Raw genomic sequence first — 20895 nt, forward strand, 5'->3', positions numbered from 1 at the left:
GAGCCTAGTCCCACTAGCTCACAGCAGTTATAGCATCCAACAGATGCACTGACCATGTTGTGTCTCCTTTTCCTGTCAGTGCAGCCTAGTAACACTACTTGTCCCCAGAAAACAAAGGCACCAGCACTTTGAAGAGAACGAGTTATGAAAAAGGTGATGCACTCTCATTTTCCTACTAACCTTCATGCTCTGCAAATCCCTAAGCCCCAAGAAATGTCCTTACTTTATCCACAGACCTTTTTCCTAGAAGGCTGTCCTCGTGTCCTGATTTTGCCTGCTATCCCAGCACAATTATGCAGAGCACCCCTTTACCTTCAAAACCATCTGCATTAATTGGACAAGAAATGATATGGTCACCTTACCTATGAAGAGACAAAGAACTCTCACACATCAGGTCCTTTTGCAACCCTGACCCATGCGCTGGACAATGATCTGCTGGCTGAGGGTGGGGCTGATCTTCTGGGAGGAGTAGCCAGCCTCTCTTTGAGGATGAAATAAGGAGTAAACAAACTGGGAATGTGACTTTCAGGGGATTTCGAGTACAATCCAGCTTCTTGGGGCTGGAGTGGTCAAGGAACAGAGGTAGGGGAATGCCTGGAATGCAGAACTTGCCCTAGTTGGGGGCAGGCACGGTTGAGCACAACTGGCTCTCTCAAGCACAGCTGTGCCTCACATATGAGGAGCTGGAGAGTTGGACACCGAGACATAAACAGGTGAAGGGAAGACTAGTTAAGGAGTCCAGCCCACTCCACTAGCCCCTGGTTTGCCTTCTATTACAGTCCACGTTCTTGCTGCAGAGGGAGCCCAACTAAGCCTTGGGTCTGGGCTGCTTCTGGGAAATTGAAGCCCCCAGGACACAGTAAGACTTTGGGGACAGTTGAGAAAAGCAAGTGGCCAAGGGTGCAGAAGTCATGAGAAATCCAAGCTCTAGTCTGTTGCTGATTACACGCAGGAATAAGCATAGGAAAGGACCCAAATAATGTTGAGAAGAAGTCATCCAGGAGGAAGGGACTTACTTCCAAGAATGTTAGCAAGATTTACTATTGGAAAATCTATAATGTGATTTATGTGAATCAGCCAAAAGATTCAAAAAAAGCTTAATCTCGATAGCTGATAAAACAGCACGTGTGAATGTTTTAGATCCATTATGTCACCTAAAACACCTAGAAAACCAAAGATATTATTGTGAACACATACACCTCAGGTGAAAGCCCAATGTCATGTTTGTTGATGAAATGCTACTGTCACTACTATTTGAATCAGGAAGGTGACAAGAAAGCTTTGTGTCAGTATTGTGATTTGAAAGCCTCCCACCACCTTTTTTTTTTTTTTTTTTTTTTTTTTTTTTTGCTGTACCTGTGAGATTTAATTCAATACAAGTCTCCAGATAAACTAAGATTACTCACCAATTCCCTCAATTTTGCATTAGTCCAAGGAGCCAAGGTCAACTGAGGATTCTATAAAGTACTTTTAAGTTAGCAATATGATTTGGAAGTTTTGATGGATATTCAGCATTGAATTGTTTTGGAAAACTTGACCACCGAAAAGAGACTATTTTCAGTTGACCTCATTGCACCGGAATGATTAAATCTCTAGAACCATTTCTGGTCGCAGGACAACTTTACACCTCTAAAAATTGATAGGAAGCCTAAAGAGCTTTTGTGCCAGTTATACCTGCCAGTGTTTACTGTAACAAAACACTAGAACAGAAATTTTAGTCCATTTATTTTAAAATAACTTTTAAAAACCGTCTCATCATGCTGATATAAGTTACAAATGCCTGTGAAACATATGTTTTCTAAAAAAAAGTAGAGTGGAGAGTGACACTGTTTCAGGTACTCGAAAATCTCTTTAATATCTGGCCTAAAGAACTCATATGTGTTCTTACATCTACTTCTGCATTTTATCTGTTGCTGGATCAGACATAATGAACTTCTGGAAAATTCTGCCATGCACTCCTGAGGGAATGAAAGCAAAAAGGCAAATAGCAGTATGAAAATATCCCCGTAAGGCTGACTTCAAGAACTAATTAACAGAAATGACTATTTAAGAAAGCCATGAAAATCGATATGGTTAAGGAAAACTTGACTTTCCTTGGAACAAATTGCACTACAGACATATATTAAAGTTGAGTTGTGACGTTTGATAATGTTTCATTCATGGTACAAATGAGTTAAAGGTCGGCAGAATGGCACAGGTCCAATAAATGACAGAAACACGGCACTTTAGACAAGCAAATGAATGCGATGTGGTTAAAGTAAATCGATGATTTTGCTCGGAACGAATTGCACTAAAGACACACGATAAAGTAGGGTTGCTACATTTGGTAATGTTTCATAAACAAAAGTATTTTAGGTATGGGCAGAATGGCACAGGTTCAAACGCTAGAGCTGGTGGGTCTCTGGAGAGTTACAGGTCTATTTTGTGCCAAGTGAGGTGGCTCTGAAAAGAGCCTTTGGTTTACGACGTGGTCAGGTGGTCCGGAGGCAGCTCACTGGCAGAAGGTGTACCTGATGACTGCCTTGCTGGTCTGAGACACGGCGCACTTGCCAATCTCCCCGGGCAGCAGCACGTGCACGGCTGTCTGGATCTTCCTGGAGATGATAGTGGTGCGCATGGTGGAGCAGGCCAGGCGAGAGGCCTTGTCTGCGATGTGCTTGAAGATGTCCTTAATGAACGAATCCATGACACCCACAGCCTCCTGCAAGAGGCTCGGGCCCTCGTGAACCTGCTTCAGAACCCTGGGGAAGTAGGTGGTGAAATTGTCCGGCATGGGGGAAGTGCTGGGGGGTGGTGGCGGTGGCAGCTGCGGCAGCATTGGCGCCTTGGCTGCACCTGTTTTGGGCTCTTTGGGTTGGCTGCTGTGGGCTCCTCCATCCGTGCCCAGGCTTTCCTCAGAGGAGGTCTCACAGCCAGGTTCTGCCATGTGGGGCTCACCTTCCCAACTGCTCAAAAGGAAGGAGAAACTGGTGGCTGCTGAGGGGTGCTGGCCCATTTATGATCGCTACACTTCCTAACCTCACGGGCAACCTCCATCTCTGATTGGACAAAAATGCAATGCAAGGAAGCAGGTCACTACACCATGCCATGTCACATGTGCATGTTATTCCATATCCTTCTACTTTCCATCAACCAATCACAGTGGGATTCTGGCATCCTTGAAACTTCATGTTGCCTCTATCAGAAAGATGCCACATAGAGTTAGAGGTCATCTGGACCACAAACTTGATGCAATATTCATGCCTGCCATATGGAACAACAAATTCTACCACTTTTTAGAGTGGCTTAACATTAATTAAGGCCTTAACAATATTCCTACCAATTAAGTGCCCCTAAACAAGGACATAATCCAAAAGCATGCCACTATCAGTAGTATCAATAAACCAAACTATTTCTCAGGAAGGCTTATTATCAGATAGAAACTATTAAAAATATGTTTAACATATATAAATAAGTGATAAGATACATAAAACATGAGGAAGAAATATGTAATTACTTACCAAAGCAAATTATTTTTCTAGAAACTACTATGTTCTAGAATTGAACATCATAACCACTGGAATAGAAGATTGAAGACATTTTAGACAGCATATGAGATACAGCTGGATAGAGAATTGGTGAATTAGAATAGGTGGAAGAAATTGTGCAGAACAGCTTATAGAGAGACAACGAGAAAGAAAAGTTTAAAGAGAGGCCACGAGACTTAAGAAATGGACTAAGAATTTATAAAGTACATGTCCTAGGCATGCCAGAAGCAATAAACTGGGTGAATTTTGGAAAAGGTCATATACACAAAAAGCTCATCCATCACAACGACTGATTTTATGCCTACACCATTTACACTTTGAGATGTCACCCAAAGTAACCAGATTGTAATGATTTCAGTTTCAGCTCCTAGAGAGAGTCTGAGTCCCATAACTAAAGTTCTTACTGCCATCAGAATGACTCTGTCATGGCCCGCTGCTGGGTCATTTTCTTCCCTCCCAGAGTCTACCGTTTTCTTGCTCTGAGACACTGTGGTTTGAGCGGGAGTGCTCTGACATGGTCAGCAAGTGCTCTTGGAAATCATGCGACATAACTGACCAACGATTGCCTCCAGTTCTGATTAAAAAAAAAAAAAAAAAGAATCAGAAAACAAGACAGCAATGACCACAAGAGCCAAACTATGGAAAGAGCTGAGATGTCCAACAACAGGCGAATGGATAAAGATGTGCCCTATATATACATATATGAGATCCACTACAGAAGTGGGGGGAAACTGAATGGGAAGTCATCAGAGAAGGAGAAAAATCACGAGAGACTCTTAACTCTAGGAAACAAATTGAGGGTTGCTGGAGGGGAGGTGGATGGGGGATTGGGATACTTGGGTGATGGGCATTAAGGAGGGCATGTGATGTATTACATACAACTGATAAATAATTGAACATTACATCTGAAACTTATGGTGTACTATAAGGTGGCTAATTCAATTTTAATTAAAAAAAAAAAAGCACCCGTCTCAAAAAAAAAAAAAAAAAAAAAAGAGAAAAGAGAATGGTCAAACCATGTCCTCCAAAGGCAGAATTCAAATAGCAATGGGATCCTTATAAAATCATTTCAGAGGTAGAATTTAGTGATTCATCAGTTGATATTACATCAAGTGCCCTCCATAATGCTCATCAACCAATTACCCCTTCCCCCCACCACCTCCCCTCTAGCAACCCTCAGCTTGTTTCCTAGAGTTCAGCATCTCTTATGGTTTGCCTTCCTCTCAGTTTTCATCTTATTTTATTTTTCTTCCCCTTTCCCTGTGTTCATCCATCTTGTTTCTTAAATTCCACATATGAGTGAAATCCTATAGTATTTGTCTTTCTCTGACTGACTTATTTAGCTTAGCATAATACCCTCTAGTTCTTAAATAAAATCTTTTACAAAGGGGGGTGGTGCCCAGGTGGCTCAATCCGTAAAGTGTCTGCCTTTGGCTCAGGTCAGCATCCTGGGATCCCAGCAGCCTGGCATCAAACCCCCGCATCAGGATCCCTGCTCAGCTGCGGTTCTGCTTCACCCTCTCCCTCTGCCACTCTCCCTCTGTTGTGCTCCCTGATCATTCTCTCTCTCACTCTCAAGTAAATAAATAAATAAAATCTTTTAAAAAATACCCTCTGTTTCCATCCACATCAGGGCAAATGGCGAGATTTCATTCTTTTTGACAGTTGAGTAATATTTGTGCGTGTGTGTGTGTGTGTGTGTGTCTGCGTGCGCACGCACGCGTGCGTGTATAACACCATCTTCTCCACCCATCCATCTGTCGGTGGACATCTGGGCTCTTTCCATATTTTGGCTTGTGTGGACATTGCTGCTATAAACATTGGGGTGCATGTGCCCCTTTGAATCACCATGCCTGTATGCTTTGGATAAATATATAGTAGTGCAACTGCTGGGTCATAGGGTAGCTCTACTTTTAACTTTCTGAGGAACCTCCATACTGTTTTCCAGAGTGACTGCACAAGTTTGCATTCCCACCAACAATGTAAGATGGCTCCCCTTTCTCTGCATCCTCACCAACATCTCTTGTTTCCTGAGTGGTTAATTTTAGCCATTCTGACCAGTGTGAGGTAGTATCTCATCATGGTTTTGATTTGTATTTCCCTGGTGCTGAGTGATGTTGAGCATTTTTTCATATGTCTCTTAGCCATTTGTATGTCTTCTTTGGAGAAATGTCTGTTCATGTCTGTTCATGTCTTCTGTCGATTTCCTGACTGGATTTTTTGGTTTGGGGGTGTTGAGTTTGATAAGTTCTTTACAGATTTTGGATCCTTTATCTAATAAGACATTTGCAAATATCCCATTCCGTAGATTGCCTTTTAGTTTTGTTGACTGTGTCCTTTCCTGTGCAAAAGTTTTTTTATCTTGATCAACAAGGAAACAAGGGCTTTGAATGACACACTGGACCAGGCAGACTTAACAGATATATTCAAAAAATTTCATCCTAACGCAACAGAACACCCATTCTTCTCAAGTGCACATGGAACATTCTCCAGAATAAATCACATACTGGGTCACAAATGAGGTCTCAACTGGTATAAAATTCTTATCCTTAACATTACTTGGGTCCCCAAGATGCACCTCACATACCTGACTTGGTGGATAAATTTAAAAAGCTGTAGGTTGAAAAAAACAATTACCCTAATTCTCTAAGAAACCATCATAGGGAGAAAAGAAGAGTCAACAAATGCAAAATACACTAAAATTTAAAGCACATTCCTTCAAAAACATACGATAATACAGGTAAAGGCATTTCTTAAAGGTATTCACACACAAATAAATTACGGAAACTGAACCAAACAAAGGGACTAAGGAAGAATTGAGGAAATTGCGGGTCATTGATCCCAAATGGTCAGGCTTCCAAAATCATTTTCATTTGGACCTTTAATGAGAAGCTCACTCTACTGCAAATAGAATAGTTTCAATCATGAGGGGAGAAATAAAATCTCATTTTGATTATTAGAAAATACAATACAATGATAAAGCCAGTGAAGAAAGCTTGCTGCTATTCCTGATTTTTGCAGAGTCTCATTCGCCCAGGAGGATACAAAAATTTTGCTTGAAATATCAGTAATCTAATACTTCACTTACTTGGATGCAAGGGAAAACAGGTATGTCCACTTCAACCTATGAATTTCTATCATTAAATCATGATTATTAGAAGCCAGCTAACAAATAAACAACAGTGACGGAATCCCACCCATTTTCTCCACAACCCACAGGAGGAAACTTCCTAAGAATGCTCTTATTGGATAATCCTGGGACGCCTTCCCACTCTTTGGGCCAATGGCTGTGGCTCAGGGGCTGTAAATCTGTCATAGGTTAAACCAATGAAGCTTAAGGTATGAGTTGTTCTCATTGGGAAGTCCCATTATCCAAGTGATTTGCATTTACTGTATTCTGTTCTATCTTGTTAACTTTTTTCTTCAAAGTTGTCGTTACCATTATTACAAGTATTTCATACAGTCATTGCTTTCATTTACAACTCTATTTGCTAATTCATTCTGTTACCATTCTTACTGGCAGCTGGGATCATCTTCCATCTCCTTAACGGTACTCTTTATCTTTTTATTATGTTCAATTTGCTGACATACAATACATCACTAGTTTTTTGTTGTTGTTGTTGTTGTTATTTATTTATTTATTTATTTATTTGTCAGAGAGAGGGAGAGAGAGAGACCGCACTGGCAGAAAGAGGCAGAGGCAGAAGCAGGCTCCCTCCCGAGCAAGGAGCCGGATGTGGGACTTGATCCCAGGACGCTGGGATCATGACCCCAGCCGAAGGCAGCTGCTTAACCAACTGAGCCACCCAGGCGTCCCACATCACTAGTTTTTGATGTAGTGCTCAACAGTTCATTAGTTGCATATAACACCCAAGTGTCCACCTTCTTTAGAAGCTCCTCTAATATGGAGTCAGATGTTGGAATCACTGTGAGTTACCATTTTTCTCAAATGTCTTTTTTTCTGAGTTAGGTTGTTAAGGTAGCCAGCATTGAAATGGGGTTAAGTGTGCAGGGCATTTAATCAGGTTTGATAACTGAGGATGGCACCCGATGTATACTAATGCCCTCTCCTTAATCAGACATAAAATGTGGCCATCGGGGAAGCCCCAGAGCTTGGGCCAGGCAGCTCTCTGCAGCTGAGAAAATGCCTGAAAGGTGTAATGGCTAAGGAGTTCCAGCTGACAGCACTCCAAGTAGCCAGTGCAGAAAGTCTTTGTTGAAGGGGGTTCCGGACAGTCCATCTTTATGTCTATCACTGCCTCATTATTACATGATACTTTGGCTTAAGTATGACAGGTTGACAGGTATTTTCTCTCAGGACTGGCTTCTCTTGATAAAAAGACGTATGCTGTTACACTACCCGGTATTCTGTTTTCAGGCACTGTGTCCTTTTGTCCACTATTGTGCTCTCTATGCTTACATCGTAGCCCTACTATGAAGTCCCCAGCTGTGTTTCCTGAATCTAAAAATTCATGATTTCCTTAAGTTCTGGGGGCAACTACCAGTCATTTGTCTTTGAATATTATTTTCTAAATTTGCCCAAATTCTTCCTTCTGGAATGCCGGTGAGATGCACTTAACAACTACTTACTCCACTCCTTAAGCCTCTTCGCCTCACTTTCATCCTATGTTTCTCTTTATCCTTCTATGAGGTGTTCCGTGTTATTTCATTCACCGATCTTCTAGTTCACCCATTCTCTCTATCCAGTAAGTCTCCTTTGTTGGGTAAACTTTCACAGATTTTTTAGTCTAGTGGTTATGATCTTCGAGACTAGAAAAGCATTTAACACAATTTTGGGACGCCTGGGTGGCACAGTGGGTTAAGCCTCTGCCTTCTTCTCAGGTCATGATCTCAGGATCCTGGGATCGAGCCCCACATTGGGCTCTCTGCTTGGTGGGGAGCCTGCTTCCCCCACACCCCCTCCCGCCTCTCTGCCTACTTGTGATCTCTCCCTGTCAAATAAATAAATAAAATCTTTTTAAATAAATAAAGAAAGAAAAGAAAACCATTTTGATAACTAGCCACTTCTTACTCACATTTCACCTATAATTATTTATAAATATGTTGACCATTTGTTGGCATTTAGTAATAATACTTTGGAGCTTTCCAGTTTGGTTTTCTGTTTGATTTTGACAAGGGTGGCTTGTTTTGGGATTGTGTGCTTATATAGGAGGACTTAGTCTGCAGGGACCATGTAAAAACCTCAATTAAGGTTGCTCCTCCAGAGTGAATTAGATGTGCATTTGCCCTGTGTCTGGGTTTGTGACCAGGAACTGTTGGCATCATGCTGGTAGCGCTCACCTGAACCCGAGAGCTACACCAGGACACTCATGTGACTGCACATTCTCAAGGAAACCTTTATTCCCCACCCCCACCCCCGCTCAGAACTAAGAACCAGGAACAGAATTTTCTTTGGCATCTCCTTTTTCCAGTAGGGAAGAGTCCAGTGTTCTCAAAGGTTATAGTCATTTGAGCACCACTTTATGCAAAGCTGAGTATGTAATGCAATGGGTCTTACTTGGTCAGGCCCATGTGGCTAGGAGTAAAAAACAACAACAATAAAGAAAAACCTGAATGTTCAAATATCCTGCATTAAAATACCTGGCCGGCATCAAGGGAAATCATTTTAATACTATTAATTTGAACAATCCTCCTCTGACCTTATGGAAGTGGTGAGAGATAGGTCGACACACAGACCTGGATTCACATCATTCTCTTCATGATTAAAAGCATACAGGTAGACAAACAAAGAAACAAACAGCAGGTAAAGTATAATACCGGATTCCTCCTCAGTCTCAGAGGCTGAGTACCCAGTAAGACTCTTCCTGCTTCAGCCTGAGGCACCTGACAGCATATCGGGTCCATGGCTGTGAGTCAATGGCTGCACATCCCTGATTGTCTCACTCAGACCTGACTGAGGCTTGAGTTGCTTTGACTGGAAGTCCCCATCATCCTCATGGAGCCAATCTACAAGTCCTGATGGTTTGTGTTTTCCACAAGAAAGGATCACAGGCTTGGGAGGAATAGAATCAGATAAATCTGAGCTTCTGAAAGTGGTAACTCCAGTTACTAGGGAGCTGGAATAGGAATTGTTTTCCTGAGCTTTCTGATTTAGTGATTTCTGTACAGAGTTTGGGCTCTCTCTTCTGTTTTTCCATGAATTCCATAACAGAAGTATGTTGAATAAGTTTGATTAGGGGATGTTCAACTTGTTAATACTATTTTTCCCAGGGTTGTGGCTTATAATTTGTTACTTAATCAATGAATCGATTTCCCTCCAGTGGTCTTTACCGTTAAGTACACTGTTAGATAAAGATGCTCGCCAAGTGCCCTTTGCCCTCAATCACCTTCTGAAGTGAATAACCAGGTGTATTCACTTTCCATCCCTGTCTTCAACATCAAATCCATCTTTTTTTCTCTCTACCCTAGATTTTATATCTGTCACTCACCCCCACACTCCTAGCCTTTAGAGCCTATGTGGTGCATTTTCAACCTTGTTTTACTCCTGCTTCTATTTGATTTCTGAGACTAAAGATGCAAAGCCCAAAGAAAGGACAAAAAATTCCATGCTGATTCAATTTCTCAAGATGATTTCTCACATAAAACTCTATGTATCATGAGTTGGAATTTCCTTATGTTGAAATCCCATCTATGCCATTTATTAACTGTAAACTTTGGCAAGATATTTAATTTCTCTGAGTCTTGGTTTTCTCATCTGCAAAATGGGCCTGTTAGAACTCATGTGGATTACATGTAAAACACTTATTTTCACAGAAAAAAAAAACTCTATGTATCTATCTCTCACTATCCCTATATCTATATCTATACCTATACCTAAGCCTATACCTATACCTATACCTATACCTATACCTATACCTATACCTATACCTATCTGTATCTACATGACCAATATGTCAGACCAAGATTGGCAAAGCATTGGTATGTCACATGGACACACGCAGAGATTTTGAAACAGCAGCAAATGAGCATGATAGAAATTAAGTGACTTAATGAAATGCTGTTTATGCAAAACAGTTCAATAATACTACCTTTCAAAATGAGCATGATTTGCAAAGAGTCTTTGCCTTTCCAAATTTTGTTTCCCGTGTGTATTGGCAATTCGCGGCCCTACCAAGGGTCATTTACTTTTAGTTGATTTTATGACAATTGTTCCTGATTTCCCTGCATACAACATCCTTTTTCTCAAATTCTTAATGAGATTTTTCAAATATTTCAGAATAATGAAACATAATAACCCTCGTGAGGATACCTCTGTATGCTAAATCCTTACTCTAATGATCCTAAGGAGAGCTCTGAAGTTCTAATGGTTCATCAGAGATCTTCCACATTGGACCACAACTAAACAAAACAAAAAACAAAATCAGACTTCCTACTCAATACTGCAGCAGGCATTGCACAACTTCACACCCTTGTTACTCAGAAAAGCCCTCTCTAGTGCTCTTCCCTGCCCACCATCTTTCTCATGAACCTGTCGTGTTCTGATCATGCTAAATAATTCTTCTGATGTCTCTGGGGAGTTCCTCTCCCTCCTCTGATAAGATAAAGAAGAAGGGTTTTTTTTGTGTGTGGGGTTTTTTTTTTTTTTTTGACTTTTTGGAGATTATCCAGATTTCCCTCTTTGTCTGGCTGAATATGTCATCCTTCGTAGGGGAATTGCAAATTGTTTAAAAAGCATAAGTGCCATTCTAAAACAGTTGACCAAATGTTGGTTACTAAAAGAAATTCTAATTGATTTCCAAGAACTGAATTCAGAGTATCTTCTTCCATCACAGAGGTAGGAAACTAGAAAAAAAAAAAACATATAATAAAATTAAGCAACATTGAAATCATCTTGAGTAAACTAAGGAAGGTGACTGAGGTTACCTTAGTTCTTTGATGGGACACCAAATAATCAATGTGATGGAAGAGCCACTGCATGGACCCATGTACAGCTCAGGGATCATATCTCGTGTGGGTTGAATTCTGTCCAACCAAATTCATATGATGCAGTCCTAACCCCAGTACCTCAGGTGGGAGCATAGTTGGAGACAGGGTCATTAACAAGGCAATCAAGTTAGAATACACTCTTTAACATGGGCCTTAACCCCAAATGAGATTTCCTTGGAGGAAATGTGGACACAGAGACATGTAGATCGACAAGAAAATGGGACAAGACAATGGAAGGAGTCAGCCATCTAAGAGCCTAGGGGAGAGGCTCAGGAAAGAACCTTCCCGCTCATAACTCAGGAGGAAGCAACCTGGTGCTTGGATTGGACTTCTAGCCTCCAGAACTGTGAGATCAGACGTTTCTGTTTTTTAAGCTCCCCAGTCTGTGGTACTTTAAAATGCTAGCCCTAGCACACAAGATTTTGGTTCCAGAAGGGGGGTAATGATGTAACAAATAATACAGTGGGAGCAGCTTTGAAACGGGGCAATGGCTTAAGGTGGTAGAGTTTCAAGGTGCATGACAGAACAAGTCGCGATTACCTTAAAGCACTGTTGGGTGAAATACGGACATTAAATGTATTTCAGGTGAGGGCTCATACAGAAAAGAGGAGAGATGAAGAAGAAGACTCTTATCAGCTTACCAAATGCATATATCATCATGAAAAATATGTTGGTAGGAATGTGAGTGTCATGGGTGAGATAGCAGATGGAAATTAGGCACATATTATTGGAAACTTGAGAAATGGCCATCCTTGTTTTCAAGTGGCAGACCATTTGGCTGAATTGTGTTCTAGTGTTTTTGCAGAGAGTAGAACTTTCACATGACAAACTAGGACAGTAACCTGAGGAGATGTCAAAGCACAAGGTTGAAGAAGCAGCCTGGTTTCTCTTTACTGCTATGATAAATGGCAGAGGAGATAAATTAAAGAAGGTACCATGAAACAAAAAGAAATGACCACATAATACTTTCCAACCTTCTCAGCCTATCCAGGTAGGCACTTTAAGAAAAGGGCTGAGGGTGTGCCCGGAAAAACATTAGTTGGGGGCTTAGGCGTGTGAGACATGGGTCCGATCGACCATCTCAGTAGAAGCCAGGAATAGAGATACGGTTATCCAGCCTTAGAAAACTAACATAACATCACTAGAAAACTAATATAATATCCTTAAGTGTTCATGATTAAAAACCTACAATAAATCAGTCAAAGAACAGACAGCAGGGAAAGAATCACAGATGCTTAATTAATCTATAACAAAGGAGGCAAGAATCTACAATGGGGAAAAGACAGTCTTTTCGATAAATGGTATTGGGAAAACTGGACAGCTACAGCCAAAAGAATGAAACTGGAGCACTTCCTTGTACCATGCACAGAAATAAACTCAAAACTAATTGAAGAGCTAAGTGTGAGACTTTAAATCATAAAACTCTGAAAAGACAAGATAAGCAGTAATCTCTTGGACATCAGCCTTAGCAACATATTTATGGATATGTCTCCTCGGGCAGGGAAAACAAAAGCAAAACTAAAAAGATTTTGCACCACAAAGGAAACCATTAACACAACAAAAAGTCAAACTAGTGAATGGGAAAGGATATTTGCAAATGTTATATTCCATAAGTGGTTAGTACCCAGAATATATAAAGAACTCAAACAACTGAAAAGCAAAAACCTAATCTGATTAAAGGATGGACAGAGGACCTAAGTAGACCTTTTTCTAAAGAACACATATGGATGGCCAACAGACACATGAAAAGATGCTCAACATCATTACTCATCAGAGAAAGGCAAATCAAAACCACAATGAGATATCACCTCACAGCAATCAGAATGGCTAGTATCAAAAAGTCCAGAAATAATGAGTGTTGATGAGGATATAAAGAAAAGGGAGCCCTCGTGCACTGCTGGTAGGAATAAAACTTGGCACAACCACTGTGGAAAACAGTATGGGGGTTAATCGAAAAATTAAAAAGTAAATCTATCAATATGATCCAGTAATTTCATTACCAGGTAATGAAAATGAAAATTTCATTTTCATTTACCCAAAGAAAACCAAAACACTAATCTGAAAAGATGTATGCATCCCTATGTTTGTTGCAGCATTATTTACAATTGCCAGACTGCGGAAGCAGCCCAACTGTCCATCAATAGATGAATGGATAAAGAAGATGTGATATGGGACACCTGGGTGGTACAGTCACTTCAGCATCCAACTCTTGGTTTCAGCACAAGTTGTGAGCTCAGGGTCATGGGATGGAGCCCCATGTAGGGCTCTGTGCTCAGGGCAGAGTCTGCTTAGGATTCTCTCTCCCTCTCCCTCAGCCTCCCCACCCCCCCGCCACATGCTCCTGCTCTCTCATTTCTCGTGTGTGTGTGTGTGTGTGTGTGTGTGTGTGTGTGAGTATGCGTGTGTCTGACTCTCTCTCGAATAAATAAATCTCTAAAAAAGAAGATGTGAGGGGCCCCTGGGTGGCTCAGAGGGTTAAAACCTCTGCCTTCGGCTCAGGTCATGATCCCAGGGGTCCTGGGATTAAGCCCCACATCAGGCTCTCTCCTTGGCAGGGAGCCTGCTTCCTCCTCTCTCTCTCTGCCGGCCTCTCTGCCTACTTGTGATCTCTCTCTGTCGAAAAAATAAATAAAATTAAATTTTAAAAAAATGTGAGATATACATATAGGTAATGGAACATTATTCAACCATTTAAAAAAAAACCCATATCTTGCCATTTGCAATAACATAGATGGATCTAGAGGTATATGCTAAGCTGAATAAGCCAATCAGAGAAAGACAGCTGCCATATCATTTCACTCACATGTGGAATTTAAGAGACAAAACAAATGAGCAGAGGGAAAAAAAATAAGAGACAGAGACGAGCCAAGAACAGAGTCTTAAGTGTAGAAGATAAGGGGATGGTTACCAGAGGGGAGGTGGGTGGGGGGATTGTTGAAATAGGTGAAGGGGATTAAGAGTACACTTATCCTGATGAGCACTGAGTAATATATGGAAATGTTGAATCACTATATTGTACACCTGAAACTAATATAACACTGTGTGTTAACTACACTGGAATTAAAATTTAAAGAAAACAAGAAAAAAATTAACTTAACTAAAAATGGGTCATTGACCAAAATATGAGTTTAAAATGAAGAAACATAAAGCTAAATCCTCATGACCTCGGATTTGGCAATAGAATTTTAGATATGATACCACAAGCAATAAAAGAAATAAATAGATACTGTGAAGCTCATCAAAATGTAAACATTCCATGCCTCAATAAAACTCATCAAGAAAGTAAAAACCCACAGAATGGGAGAGAATATTTACAAATATATGTGCACGTATCTGATAAGGGACTTGTCTCTACAATATATGAAGAACACCTAAAAGTCTGTAATAAAGTGACAAATAACCAAATTAACAAATGGGCAAAGGATCTGAATGCACATTTCTCCAAAGAAGATACACAAAATGTCCACTAAGCACATGAAAAGATGTCCAACATCATTAGTCACTGGGGAAAGACAAATCAAAACCACTTCACACCTACTAGGATGGCCACAGTCAAAAACACAGATAATAACAAAGTGTTATCAAGGATGAGGAGAAAGTGGGACTTGTTTGTTACTGATGGGAAAGTAAAATCACACAGCCACTTTGTAAACCAGTCGGGCAGCTCCTCAAAACATTAAACACAGAGATAACATATAACCCAGCAATTTCACCCCAAAATATATACCGAAGAGAAATGAAAATCTATGACCACATAAAACCTTATAAAAGAATGGTTATAACAGCATTGTTTGTAATATCCTCAAAGTGGGGGAAACCCAAATGGCCAGCAACTGATGCATGGATAAACAGATGTGGCATGAATGGAATATTATTCAGCCATAAAAACAAATGAAGGACTGATACAAGCTGCAACATGGACAAACCTTGCATAATGATGCAAGGGAAAGGGGCCAGTCAGAAAACACCGTGTATTGCGTGATTCCGTTCTTATGAAATGTCCGGAACAGGCAAATCTGCAGAGACCCAAAACAGATACAGCGGTTGCCTATAGTGGGGGAGATGGGGAGAATGGACAGTGACGTCTCTGTTGCTGTGTCTGAAAGACTGCTACCCACCTCAGGGACCTCCTTCTGTCCATGGCTATAGGGCAAGACAGGCTTCAGGAAGATGCAGTGGCAGGCTTGCAGGAGGAGCGAGTCTTTCTGCACCTGGAATGAGAAAACCTGGGTTTGAGCTCCTCCTCAGATGCTCACACCCAGCATCCTTCAGGCAAGTCGCTTCATCTTCTATCACATTGCTACTCAAAATGTGCCCGCTGGGCTGGTGCGGATCCACAAACTGTTAGCCTCCCACAACAGCGTAAACACAGATATTGAAAGAAGCATTTACAAACCTCAATAGCAATCTGACTGAGTGTCTTTATTTCTGTTGAATTTAATAACAAACAGGTTGAGCTCGTTAAAACAAAACAAAACAAAACAAAACAAACAAGAAGAAAAAAAGAATCAGAGGTACTTCCCCCTCAGTCTCCCAGGTGGAATAACCAAGGAAGACACGCATTGGCTCATCTTGAGACACCTCCTCATATATAGGAGGGCCAATGGCTGTGGCTCAGAGGCTGCAGGTCCACTAGAGGCCGACTCAGAATTGTATGTGGTTGCTTCATTTGGATGCTCCATAATACCCATAATGTTGTAAATAATTAAGTTCTGACCTTTCAAGAATGAAATTTTATAACCTGAAAAGAACAAAGTCAGATAAAACTGAATGAGTTAAGAGTAGCAGCTTCCGTTGGAAAGGGTCCTGAATAGGTGTTGTTTCCTGAACTTTCAGATTTAGACATTTGCGTACTGAGTTTGGGTCCTTGCTTATGCTTTTCAAAGAATTTCACAATATGAATAGCATTGTAAAAGTTGGATTTGTATTTGCCTGTTCCTATTACTGCTATTTTCCCCGTGTTGTTGCTTATAATTTGTTAGTGAAGCAGTAGCCATTCTCTCATTTCATATCAATAACCACAGCATTACATCATGATTGCTCACTTAGGTACATTTTACCTCAATCATCCACTCATAGGAAGAGTCAGATGTACTCAATTCCCACTCTGGTCTTCAACATCAAAGCCCATTTTCCTTTCTCCTTCCCAGATTTGTGTCTCAGACTTCCACGCCAAGTGTACCATCCACAGCCCAATTATGGTGCATTTTTATGTTGTTTTCCAGTGCTCCCGTTTGATTTCTGAAATTACAAATGCAACACACACACACACACACACACACACACAAATATCCTAATGGAGTCAGGTTCGGAAAATAACTTTTTACATACTAAAACGTGTATGACACAAATACGCATGAGTATCTTTGAAGAACATCTGTATGTCACATTGACAAATATGGGTATTTTGAACCAGTAGCAATTAGCCTGATAGAAATTAAGAAACGTAGGGAAATGCAGTTTTCTTTTTCTAAATGTTCCAGAGTTCTTTCTCTGGAAAGGCAAATGCCTCAGCAAGCAGCCTTTGGCTTCTAAGATTTTCTTCCCGCTGCACATGGCAATTTCTAGGTACCACCCACAAGGATTTCCCTGCACTAGATTTGTGGTACTTTTTCTCGGGATTTTATGAAGAAAGCTTTTTTTATCCCCCCTCAAATGCCTTTGGCTTTCTCTCTTCTATTGGGCTCCAGAAAAGTTTGGATTGTTGTAATTTACCTCGCTTGTCTCACTGTTTGGCTCGCATGACACCTTTCGCAGGTTTCTACATTCAAATCAAAGGTTATTTAGAATTCTTTTTAGAAGTTCACAGAAAACACATAGCGAGCATGATGAAATAGTGGGGTTTAGTGCAACCTGTAACAAATTCCAAAGGATTCAAGTCCTCCCAACCCCATTTCTGCCTGGGTTCCTTCTTCAAGGATATATAGGAAGCTAGAAATCAATTAAATGAAGAGTACTTGGATAAGCAACAACTACTTTGAAACTCAGCATGTACTTCTAGGAAAAGGAAACAAAAAGAAAAGAAAAGAAAGAAAGAAAGACAGGGAAAAAAAGAAGAAAAAGATGCCCATTCAGCAAGAAGAGAAAAACACAATGGGTATTGAAAGTGCATTACCATTAACCTAAACCCTCCTACTCATCAAATCAGTTGAGGTAGAGGAAAGAGTCCTCTTAGTTCTCTTAATTGCCAAACAGCCTCCTCTTATTTTGATGCAAAACAATAGGGACATGTCCCACTGTGACATAGGCATGTTTATACTTCAAGCACCCTGGTTCAAAGCAAGAGCTTCAACAGAAACCCACACCAGGACAGGCAACCAACACCAACACCTGCTCCCTCAAACTCCAGGTTGCACCCCATGTCACAGGAAGGCTATTATTGCTTCAGCTCTGGTCACCCCACCACCTTTTGGGCCCTGGATCCCGTGCTGCCAGTTGCTCATTGGCTGCTGCTAGGGGAGGCTGGGGAGCACAGCCTCTCTCATTGGAGGACCCCATCATCCATGCAAAATTGCTGTTCTGGAAGACTTTTGTGTCAAAAGGGAAAGATGATAGGCAGCCAAGGCATAGAATCAGATAGATGTGAATGAAGTAGAGTGGGCCTATCAGAAGGTCGGGAGCTTGAGTAGGGCATGAGTCTAGATAGTTTGAGTTTTCTGCACAGGATTTGGGTCCACCTTTATGTATTTATTTGAATTCGGGTGATGGGATATGTTAAAGGAGTGTGAATGGGTTAAGTGTGATTGCTATAGCTGCTATTGCACTTTAATTGTTGCTACACCACACGTTTTGGAAAAAAATCTCTGGATGATACTACTGTACACAGGTGGGAGAATGAGAATATGTGAGGAAAATAAAACTATTATAAAAGTAGTTTTGACCACAAAGATCCCTGTAGAGACTGACCTAGGCATATACCTAATAGAAATGACCACTTAGGAAAGTGATAAAATGCAGTATGGTTAAGAAAAATCATAACAAATTGCACTAAAGACATATATGAAGTTGAGCTGATGATTTGTTTTGTTTTTTAACCTTTCTTTCACAATAAGAATTTTTAAAAATTGGCCGAATGGCACAGATCCAAACACGAGAGTGGATCGCACTTTGGAGAGCTATAGGTCTTTTATCACCAAGTGAGGGAGCTTGCAAAAGAGCCCTTGGCTTGCAGTGTGGTCAGGCACTCCTGGGGCAGCTTATTGGCGTCTGGTGTACCTGACAGCAGTATCGGTGGCCTCAGACATGGTAGGCTTGCCGACCTCCCAGGGTGGCAGCAGCAGGTGCTCGGCTATCTGGATCTCTCCGGAGGTGATGGTGGAATGCTTCCTAGAGTGGTATCAGGTGTTCCCCTTGGACACAACGCCTTGTCCAACAGATGCATAATCCTGTCTTTAGTTCTATCCTCTTAACTTTTTTCTTCCAGTTGCCATAATCACTATAATTATATTATGCCATCAATGTATCATTTATCTCTATTTGCCAGTTCATTCTATTATCATTCCTTCTTACATCCCACATCATTTTCTGTCTTCCTAAATTACATTTGTTACCATTTCCTTTCATATGGTGTCAGTTGGTATAAATACTCTGAGTTGCCATTTTTCTTAAATGGCTTTCCTTCTGAGTTAAAGTCTTAAGGTATCCAGATGTGAGATGGGGTAAGGTCCATATGGAGGGCATTAGATAGGTATTTAATCTTCTGAAATCCTGAAAGCTGTCAATTAGGTACCTACTTCTTCTTGCATGAAATTCCTACAGAGGCAACGGTGAACAACGTTAACTCACGACAGATATAGCTAGACAGGGTCCGTATCCCTTTGGGTGGCTTTGATGCTTACCGGGGTGTATTGTCACACACCCCTGGGAGTTTTGGTTAAGGAAAAATCATGTGCATAGTTTCTGTGCTGATTGAAATAATTGGACAGGCATAGTGAATATTCTTTCCCTTATAGGAACTCCGTGTTCTTTCCCACATGGGGCAATCTCAGACTTTGGAGAAAAACAGGGCTTTGGGGATCTCAGCTTCCCCATTCCTTGACAGCATCGCCGATTAGATGGTGGTTCACGGGCAAAACCAGTCTGGGAGACCTCTCCATTCCACTATGGGGGCTCTAGCCATAGTGTCAAACAAGCAAACAAGTAGAGCTTCATTGAAAAGGCAACCCACCGAAGGGGAGAAAATATTAGCAAATCATGTATCTGATAAAGGGTTACTATCCAAAATAGATAATGAATTCCCAAAACTCAAAAGCGGACAAAAAGAGAAATCAAACAACTTGACTGAAGACCGGGCAAAAGATCTGAATAGACATTTTCCCGCAGAAGACCTACAGATGCCCAACAGGTACATGAAAAGCTCTTCTGGATCACTAAGCAGGGAAAGACAAATCAACACCACAAGGAGGTAAGACTTCACACCTGGCTATAATGAATGGCCGTAATCAAAAAGACAAGGGATAATAAATGCTTGCGAGGATGGAGAGAAAAAGGAAGTCTCATGCGCTGTTGCTAATGTAATGCATGGAAGGTAAATTGGGACAACCACTTTGGAAAACAGCATGGATGGTTCCTCAAAAAATTGGAAGTACCCCATGACACAACAATTCCACTTTGGGGTATTTATCTGCAGAAAGCGGGTACGATGAATGGGCACTACCATGTTCTTTGCAGCATTATTTACTATAGCCAAGAAATGGAAACATCCTAAGTATCCATTTCTGTCGGCAGGATATGGCCTGGTTTTACATGCTTTGAAGCCAGACCGACCTGGGTGCAAATCCCAGCTTTATTATTTACCAGTTGTGTGCCATCAGGGAAGTTCCCTGAGCCTGTGTTTCCTCATCTGTAAAAAGGGAATGATAGCAGTACCCACCTCATAGGGTTGTTGTGAGCATTAAATGAGATGATGGAAGTAAAATGCTTAGCACAAGAGACACAATGAGCATAATGAGCACTCAGTAAATTTGGGGCTGCATCGCTTCTTCCCACATGGCCCAGGACGTCAGCCCATTTGCCCAGCCCTGGCCTTCCTCTCCACAGTCTGCTTGATTTTCTTCAACCACGTACCTGTGAAGTGGTTATATAGCAAGGGCTCTGTTGGCTGCTAAGCACCCTCACACACTCCTTTCTTCAGTGAGGTTTTAGCCTTGGCACAAAAGCTGTACGTCGCTTGCTTTTACACTCCTCGCCACACATGTTTTACTGACAACTGTGGTGGGTTGAGATCTCTCACATGTCTTTCAAGCACCGTCCAAGGCTATCCTGCCAACTCCGGCAGGCCCGTAAGCCGTTGCAACCTCACGCTCTTCAGCACATGTTTTACTGGAGAGCCCACTCTGCTACTCTTCTCCTTTCTAAGGCAGCAGTGTGTTGCAGCAAAACTAAAACATTCTGAAAGAGTTAATCAGTGTTTTCGTCAGCA

General features: G+C 41.2%; 1 protein-coding gene across 1 annotated transcript; it reads right to left on the minus strand.

Annotated features, from left to right (window-relative positions):
• Positions 1–2491: 2491 nt before the first annotated feature.
• LOC131821018 (late histone H2B.L4-like) lies at positions 2492–2926 on the minus strand. The gene has a single exon (XM_059156821.1). The coding sequence runs from the start codon at positions 2924–2926 to the stop codon at positions 2492–2494; it is 435 nt and encodes a 144-aa protein (XP_059012804.1).
• Positions 2927–20895: the final 17969 nt, after the last annotated feature.

The sequence above is a fragment of the Mustela lutreola genome, chromosome X (assembly GCF_030435805.1).
Source record: "Mustela lutreola isolate mMusLut2 chromosome X, mMusLut2.pri, whole genome shotgun sequence".
Taxonomy (NCBI): domain Eukaryota; kingdom Metazoa; phylum Chordata; class Mammalia; order Carnivora; family Mustelidae; genus Mustela; species Mustela lutreola.